The sequence below is a fragment of the Mizuhopecten yessoensis genome, unplaced genomic scaffold, assembly GCF_002113885.1.
Source record: "Mizuhopecten yessoensis strain PY_sf001 unplaced genomic scaffold, ASM211388v2 scaffold10045, whole genome shotgun sequence".
Taxonomy (NCBI): Eukaryota; Metazoa; Mollusca; class Bivalvia; order Pectinida; family Pectinidae; genus Mizuhopecten; species Mizuhopecten yessoensis.
This window is the reverse complement of record NW_018408351.1, coordinates 516,485-525,847: the sequence shown is the minus strand read 5'-3', so window position 1 is coordinate 525,847 and position 9,363 is coordinate 516,485. Positions and strand designations below refer to the sequence as shown.

Sequence of the window (9,363 nt, the reverse complement as noted above, 5' to 3'; positions counted from 1 at the left end):
TGCAGGTTAATGAAGGACGTTGACAAGTTTAATGGTCTCCTTAAGAAACTAACTATTTCTATATGTAACATGGGGGTCGATGTTTCTGATTATGCTCATTAATATGCTTTATTTTGTCGTCGTAGGTTGGAAGAGCGAGGCTATTACTTTAAAGAAAGGGAAAGTAAAGTCGGAAAATCGAAATCGTTATCGAAAAAAATCTTAGCAAGCTGTCACTATCGGTCATGTGGTAAGTAAAGATCAATGTCATTTAGATCGCACCTGGTACAAATCCTTTCCCTCCCATTAATATTGTCGTATCGACCACATTATACATCAGGATTAAGACAACCATAGACATCAAACCTGTCTCAAAAGCCACGCGTTATATATATATATATATATTTTACAGGTATGAAGGTCGTAATATTTATTAATTACTCTATTTTCATATTTTATAAATTTCCTTTGTACATTTATGTAATATTTCTGTAGCAAATGTGATTAAAATATCAAATATTCTTGTCTTTATAATTGGAAATCCAAAACATACCAGGTATGCTAGTCCCAACCGACACTATTCATAATTTATGCCGACTACCCTCTGATCGACAATTTTGCCAGTGCCAGTATTTATGAGCAAGGAAATGGACCCGCCTCGTTTGTACTGGATAAACAACACTATATCAAGTAGAAGAGCATGTAGTGTCCCTGATTTCACCATCACTGTCTATGTTTATTGATGATAATACTAGTTTTACTGTCATAACATGTTAAATTTCCAACCAACCTGAAAGAGAATTTTGGGCCATCGTTCATGGTCAATTTTACCACGTTTTATGTAGACCTCAAGAATATTGAAATGTGTTTTTAAAGATAGAATGTTGGCCATCCTGAAGTACAGACAAACCTGAAAAGTAACAAGACTTTGTCTTCATCCCAGGATCATGTATCTGGCACGTTTGACACAAGTCCTACTAGTTGTCCCATCCCTCTATCATTATCCCACGATCATGTATCCAGCACGTTTGACATAAGTCCTACTAGTTGTCCCATCCCTCTATCATTATACCTATGTTGTAATTGTGTTGGTAAATTCAATAAAATGTTTTTTAAACTAAAAATGTTTTAAATCACAGATTGCAAAAGAAGTAATCCATTCAGTAATCCAGCTTTTATTGACATTCTGCACTGATCTTCACCACCACGTTTCCATGGTTGACTGGTTACACCCACTGGAATGTTAACACTCTGTAACAGGCCACTACAGTAATGTATAATGTCCCTATTTTAAGGATCCCTATATTCTATTGTATTTTTATGTAAATACAGTAGCCTGGTCTCCATTCTGTTTTGATATTACTGTAACACAACTTGTCAGTGTACAACCTTTGACTAGCTAGGTAGCCGAATTGGTTGGAGCAACATTAGTATGATTGGGGTCCAGAGTTCAAATCTTGTTTTGGACCAATCTTTCATTTTTACACTCAGAACAATTTTGCCAATCTTTTGCATCAGTATTATTTTCCCATGAAAGTTCCAAAATGTATGATTTTCTTTTCAGAAATGATTTGTCAAAGCTATAGTCATGGGGAAGTGTTTTCAAGCCTTCTAGTAGTAACATGCATGGGTATCCAAGAGTCATGTTACAAGTCATACTAACCTACATTTTAAAGAATGATATATATTGTACATTGTTTTGTCCTTTCATTTTTTTCATGTTTTCACTTGGATATTTATTCTATTGCACAGCTGAGTTCCATCCAGTAAACAACCGTACTCACCATATTTTTTCTTGTTTTATGAGCTTCTTTTTCCTCCAGACTCGAAGACATGTGTTACATGACTTGTTGATAAAAAGCCTTTTGACATTGCTGTAAGATTATAAATCTATCATTATAATATCACCATCTGCAGTAACCAACAAATAACAAATCTCTGTGTTTACGAAATTTTTCTTCTTTGAGATTTTATTTTAATTGTCACTGTTGAAACTGTACAAGAGTTGAGATTTACAATTGTTTTAATTTAAATATCTACAGTATCTATACAGAGAATACAGCATATACCTCATTCATACATGACAAGCACATTATTACCCTTACCTCGTTCATACTAGACATGAACACTTACACAACTCAATCAGCCAAGCACACATTCATCCCAGACACAAGATTCACGGCCTTTGGGTTTTTTATTCTTGAAGAATTAAATTATTAGCTCAAATGTAAACAATTCCAAGAAACATATCTTTGCCCCCAATCGTATAACCACATATTAAAAGCCCCACCCCCTGGATTAGACAGGTATAAAGCATAGACTAATCCAGTCTAATTAAAACCTTATCCTGATATACGCTCCATTCTGTAAACTACACTCTGCTATGTCGAAGAGCGTAGATTACGGAACAGAGCGTAGATCAAGATATCGTTTTAACCAGACTGTGACTACACAGACATAATATTGGTAGTGGGACAGGTTTCACTTAAACAGCCCTACAATGTTTGGTCCCCACCAAACTCCCTAAAGTAAGTCTAGATTTGAATGATCTACCCGATGACCCTTGTTCTTGGCCCCTCCTGATGCACAAACACCGGACATACGTGATTAGTTAACACATTACACCCTCTTGTAGGTTTTACCTGTGAGCAATACTCCAGAATACAACCTTTTTTATTCAGGGATTAAAATATTCTCTGAAAAGTGATTTATCCAACATTACAAGAACAATAGGGATTTATATTTATTAGAACAAAACAAAATTTGGATTTCATATTTGTAAATCATTACTGCAGTATTTTTTATCTATGGTACATGCAACTGGACCGTTTGTGTCTAGTCTGGTTTGTATTACTGATATTATACATATCCTGCGATAAAATGTACATTATTTTTCTCCTTGTGTAAATGATCATTTCTCTTGTGATACAGTACATCAAGTAATAGGCTCCATCCGTGTAACATAATAAATAATTATTTATCCCCAAATGTTTTATACATGTTAAGATAAATAACGATCTCTCCCCCAATCTTCTATACATGAGTAATTATGACCTTTTTGTGTACAAATAATAAATAGTGTAATGCTTCTTCCATGTGTGTACTTATACAGTACACTTACCTTAACATTATAAATATAAAACATTAACAACTCGGCCCTTGGTGTAATACATCTGTCATCAACCTCTTTGTCAACAACCATGGATAAAAAATAGTCAACAAATACTCTGCTGAATTAATTGCAAAATAATAGGCCTGAATGCATATTTTTTTTTAAATACAAAAAAAATCTCTTTTAAGTCATTGACAGATGACCATGAATATTAACCAAAGGAATATGAATCCAGTACAAAATGATGTTGATCTAGGGTTACATGTTCCTGTATTATAGTGAAGGTTAGATTCCAGCGTACACTGTGTTATCAAATATCAGAATCATTTTCCTTTTATATCTAGGAAACCCAAATATAACACTCCCATACCAGCTCTGTTATTAAATATTCCCTTTCTATATATTGCACATAAAATGTTAGATATCCACATTTTCAATGGATAAGAAAATACTGTGAGTGTCCTGGGTACTCAATCTTGATTATAAGTACATGTTATTAGATCTGAAAAACCTAATTAAGGTGGTATCCTACCTGTACCTAAATGTGGCATACATCTCCTTTTCAAACAAATTCCACACTACTTAACTCTGTTAATGATCTGATCTGGGTCATTGATGAAACATTGGAAAGATTCACAAATTTAAGCCTCGACATAATTCTGTGTTATAAGACAACGAAAATTGAAAAATTCTCAAGTCAAACAATACAACTTACAGGTAGAATGTGCAAGGTATCACGGACACTTAACAAGCAGTCACTAACATTAACAAGAAGTAGTGGGCTCATCTTTAAATGTTTAAGGAGAAAACTAGTTAAGTGTCAACACTGAAATAAGTCAAAACTAATCAGAAAATTGCTAATTAAAATAAACCTTGATTAATCTGAAAATAGCAAATTAACACTGAAATAGTTAATAACCAGCCAGAAAATAGCTGTTACAGTAATATATTAAGTATATATAAAACAAATGTTTATATAAAACAAATGTTCTGACATCTACATGTGTATATTGCATAAATGTGTATTTTCAGATGTTTGCATGATTTGTGTGAGACTTGTAAATTAAGCAGCAGGTAATGGAGTAGTTTATTTAGACAGACCCGGTGTTTCCTTGATACAGAGTATGTGGTGTCAGGGTTATGTCCCCCTTGTATATTTCTATAGCACCACCTGTCACCATTACAAGTAGCTATCACATGGCCACTTCGTACAACGAGTTTTAAATCATTCCGCATCCCCTATACCAAACAGTGTTTCCTTTCATGTACATACAGACACATGGAAACATATCTTTGAAACACAGTGTAACCAGGAGACACAATTGTGGGGATATCAAATTTTGAACAACATCCAAAATCATGATTTACACAATTATCAAAAAAAATCTTTACACAACCATTATTCAACAACCAGCTGTAGTTTTAATCTCTATGGCCTCTATAAAAGAAATTATAAATATTTACCACGTCTGACATCTTTGTAATACTTTATATCGTACCACGAGAAATCTAAATGTCATATAAAGAAATTTCCATATAAATCTGATTTGAATTCATACCGATTATAAAACATTTGATAGAAATTATCATACTGGCATTTTCAACAATATTTGTTCTTTGTATTCAAAATCTTTGTTAAAGTATTGAACACTAATACTGAAACACAAATGTTCCAAACAAGCACCTGCATTTACCTACCAATACAGCAATCAACTTAATGAGCACACTTTTCTCTTTTAAAAAACACCCCCACCCCTATTTTTCTTATAAAAGATGAAGGGCACCCGAACAGTGCCCTCCTCATTGGTCTGTAAGAAATGTTCTTGTTACCAGAGATTCTAAACCAGTGACATAACATCGTCGGACAAGGAGTATCATTTCTCTGCTGATGCACTTGATCATCAGATGGCTGGAGTGAGCAAAAAGAAAACAACCTCAAGTTTCCTAAGATGGCAAAACGAAGGAAATACTTAATGTCACGCCCCCGGTAATGGAAGAATGCATACGATTGTATGCATTTACGTCCACCCTATAAATGTTTTTTTGAGCAGTGTGCTCACTATGCTGAATATGGTACTTGAAAGACAAGCCAGGAGTACTCCTGATTCCTGTCATGTGATGCTACATCTTAACACAACCATTGTAGCAAGGTAGCAAGGTAGCAATCCTTCTGTCACAACTGAACACTTGTAAAGTATCTATATAAACCATACACAGAGCACATTGGGGTGGTGGTGATTTAAAATGACATGATGATAAATCTATAACAGTCGTCCAATGGCCGAGAGGTCCAGATAGAGGACATTTAACCTGTTTATAAAAATCTATAACAAACAAAACAGGTATTCTGACCAATGGCTTCTCTAAACATGCTTTATGTTATGTGATATTTGTCAACCTTTAGTAAATATAGAATCAAACTTTGATGTTTTCCATAACTATATATTATAAATGTTTAAAAAAAAAGCTAAACCATGTAATTACGTGTTATGATAAAAAACTGATTTCCTAAATGTATATTTTATATAAATTAGTTTTCCTACAATAAGATAAGGGTTATGTTTAAATTCTTTGGCCAACCATATATGTTTTTTTATTCTAGTTAATGTTTTTCTATGGTAACACAATACACCAATAGATGGTTTGCATCCTATCCCAATCAAGAAAGGATAAACAATGTTCATTACTCAAGGAATATTAAGATCATGACATTTGTTTCAAACAAGCAACAACACCTACACTTAAAAGTCTCAGGCAGTGAAATACTTATTGCAGTTAAAATGGGACACTGTTTAAACCTGCCACCCTCGTAACTCCACAGGGACCGCCCTCAATGGTTCCTTATGTGGTGACAGGACAAGGCCTTTCCATCTCGACGTTTTTATGAAGGCAAGCATGGTATCATTACGGGAACAAATCACAGTCTAACTCTTATACAAAATCTACAAGTGTATTTTGTATTTCTCAATTTTCACAAGAGTTTTGACATTTGAACACCTATTATTTTTAATGCTTAAAATATTGCAGTAGAATACTATAAACAAATTGATTTTGAATGCAAAGTGAAGCCAACATCATTGTTCACGTAGTAGAGAGACGAGTAGACATCCAAGTTTGACCATGTGATAGTAACAAATTTAAGGCTGTATAAGTTTGTACCCTAGACACTTTTTAAAGAATATCTGATGTGTTCCGTCACTAGCTTCCTATGAAAACACATTTGAATTATTTGAAATTAAAAAGAAAATTAAATAAAAGTTTAGAATAATTATACATTAGAACCCGATCCTTTCACTTCCATACAACCATGTATAGTGAACTACGATGTGTTATGAATTGGACTGACATAATTGCAGTTAAAAAAGTAATGTATAAATCTGAGAATCATTGTACAATGGAATCTCACTAACCCATGCGTATATCACAAAATAAATAGCATGCTCACCAAATCCTGCAGGTGTTATTTTCTCGTTCGGCAGGTGTGTCAATTTTGTTACATATTCTTGGTAAGAAGGTAGCCATTAGACCTTCAGAGTGTTAAATCTACATCATAAATTTCAAATTTACACAAAGTTTTGAAAACAGTCCTACAGATGTCTCTTCTACATCAGGTTAACCGAGAACTTTGTTTGGTAATTGTGAGGTCACATGATCACATACATCAACTGATGTAAGATCATATGACATAACTATCACTTGACCTGTAGGTGAATTATGTAGCACTTTTCAATGTAAGCACATACTGTGTTAAATACCTTGTATGTTTTCTACAGTTTTGTTGACTTATCAAGATGCTACCACTGACGAGACTGTGTTACAGTTCGGACAGTTTCCCAAAAACTGTTGACTAGAGCTTCAATCGAAATCTGACACCTCTGATTGGTTTAGGAGTAGTATCCCATACTGCATCTCAAAATGTGTATGTAAGATGAAGCCTTTCCTCGCATGCAGAGGTTACAATACTCTTTGTTATGCGAGTACTTGAGGATCTCGTCGGAGGACAAACACAGGCTGGGACACCCATTTGTTAAACTCTTGCACTACTTTAGGTGAGAGACAGACAAGTTTGCTGGGCATTGAGATACGAAACCATCACTGCAGTGAGATATGTCTTTAGCCTCCAGGAAATGTTTGGAGACAATTTGTTATGTCATAAAGTATTGTGTAATCTCATATAACACTTGCTGGCAATTTTTCGAAAACGTCATTTTTGCCAGGCTGTGCACTGCCACGTCTCCTTGGTAAAGTAGGGTGTTCTGGACAGCCATTGTTCATTAGAAGCTCTACACAGTCCATTGATCCCGAGCTCTTCGCATACCAAAGAGCATTCCTCCCTTCATGGTCTACCACTTTTACATTAGCACTATACTGTAATACAAAGGAACAGAAATGAGTTGGGAACAAATTTACAACATATAGTATAGAAATGATGGCCACAAGCCGACACCTATGTCACACAGGTTACATTGTCTGCCATAAAGTTACAGAAACTTAAGAAGGTCATGTTATTAGCTACAAAAAAACTTCCTGAGTTCAAATTTATTTGCCAATAGCTGACAAAGTTGCCCATGGGTTAAACGATAGGTTATAGAGTGTACTCTCTCTTAACCCGCACACCCATGGGACCAAATCAATTAAATATTAATATATTGATAAATAATACATAGTAATACTATTCTGGTTTTCAAGTTGTTGTAGATTGTAAAGAGTCTACTTGTACTTGTTGTACATTATCATTGTTGGAACCAAATTCTTCGGCAAGTTCAGGCAAAAATCTGGACTGCAGTCTGTTTTAGACAAAGTGCACTGTAATCTGACCAAGATATTATTGAGGTCCCGTTAACAAGATGTTACTGGGGTCATTTTATCAGGTAACAGCTGACCAAGACATACAGTGGTTCTGCTAGATATAATCCAATAAAGTCACTGAGGGTATGTTAGGTATAACCCGACAAAGATGCCATTTAAATCAATTTGTCAGATATAAACGGAAAGCTGTTGTGTTTCCCAACTAGACACAAAATAAAAAGTTGTATTTACCCAAAGAAGCAGCTGGACATAGACAACATTGCCGAGAGCAGCTGCAATGTGTAGGGCAGTGCGTCCGTCATCCTTACTGTAGGGGGCATTGATGTCTTCCGCTATGCTGTGACCCAGCACCAGTACAATGTTCCTGATGTCCTCCCGTACCAGTGCATCAATCAGTTGCTGCAGGACGAAAGAGATCTCAAATATCACATACAACTGTGTATTATACAATGAAACAAAATGCAGCTTCTACCATGAATGTTTAAAAGAATAGTGGCAAGTTCCCAAAGGTCTCTTTTCTTATATTTATTTCAAGTACATATATCTAATAATGTCAATAGTCCTTTGGGGGTTAACATGATATTTTCCTTCAGTCATATGTCAACAGCATTGTTGGTTCCCATTTTTGTTCTGCTGAATGAAATCATTGGTTGGTTTGCTGCCGTTGTAAGAGATATTTGTTCATGAAACATGATTTTATTAATTCTAGTTTAAGTGGATTATTGCTCAAACTCAATCTGAATGGGCTTCACCAGTCATATTTTGCAGAAAACTCCACAACAACCACCTTCTGGTTGGACAATGATGATATATCTTACTGTTTTAATGTAGTAACAGTGATTTACACACGTCGTTTATATCTGTTACACCTGTAAGCTTACCTGGTTGAGAGAGATATCAAGGTAGGGAGCCGGAGGCAGGTATTCTTTTGTATCATATTTGGCCCGAATCCATCGCTCTTTTTCTTCTCTGAAAGGCAATCACACACGGAAATTGTCAGCCTTTTCATTAACAAATGTTAAGTGGAACAAACCAATGTTAAGCATCATCAATGTCTGCAGAATGTGTTACTGTTGTGGGAGGGAAATGGCTTTGGGCTGGTTTGGGTTCTGGAACCTACCAGGATGAAGAGTGGGCTAATTACATTCTGAAGGCCTTCCTAGATGAATAGAGACTGGTTTAAGTTTTGGAAATTTATCTGGATGAAGTGAAAGTGAGAAACTTAACTGGATGACAAAGAGTTGATTTAGTTCTGGGGACCTACCTGGATGGGAAGGGAGTAGGTTTAATTCTGTACTACTGACAAAGACCTACCTGGATGGGAAGGAAGTAGGTTTAATTCTGTACCACTGACAAAGACCTATCTGGACGGGAAGGGAGTAGGTTTAATTCTGTACTACTGACAAAGACCTACCTGGATGGGAAGGGAGTAGGTTTAATTCTGTACTACTGACAAAGACCTA

General features: G+C 35.3%; 1 protein-coding gene across 1 annotated transcript in view; it reads right to left on the bottom strand.

The window, feature by feature from the left end:
• Positions 1-1,923: 1,923 nt before the first annotated feature.
• LOC110459342 (arf-GAP with GTPase, ANK repeat and PH domain-containing protein 1-like) overlaps positions 1,924-9,363 on the bottom strand; it is a 94,181-nt gene continuing 86,741 nt past the window's right edge. The window contains 3 exon segments of the mRNA XM_021511552.1: positions 1,924-7,459; positions 8,132-8,299; positions 8,782-9,074. Coding sequence (XP_021367227.1) covers positions 7,262-7,459; positions 8,132-8,299; positions 8,782-9,074 — 659 coding nt within the window. The 3' untranslated portion in view covers positions 1,924-7,261.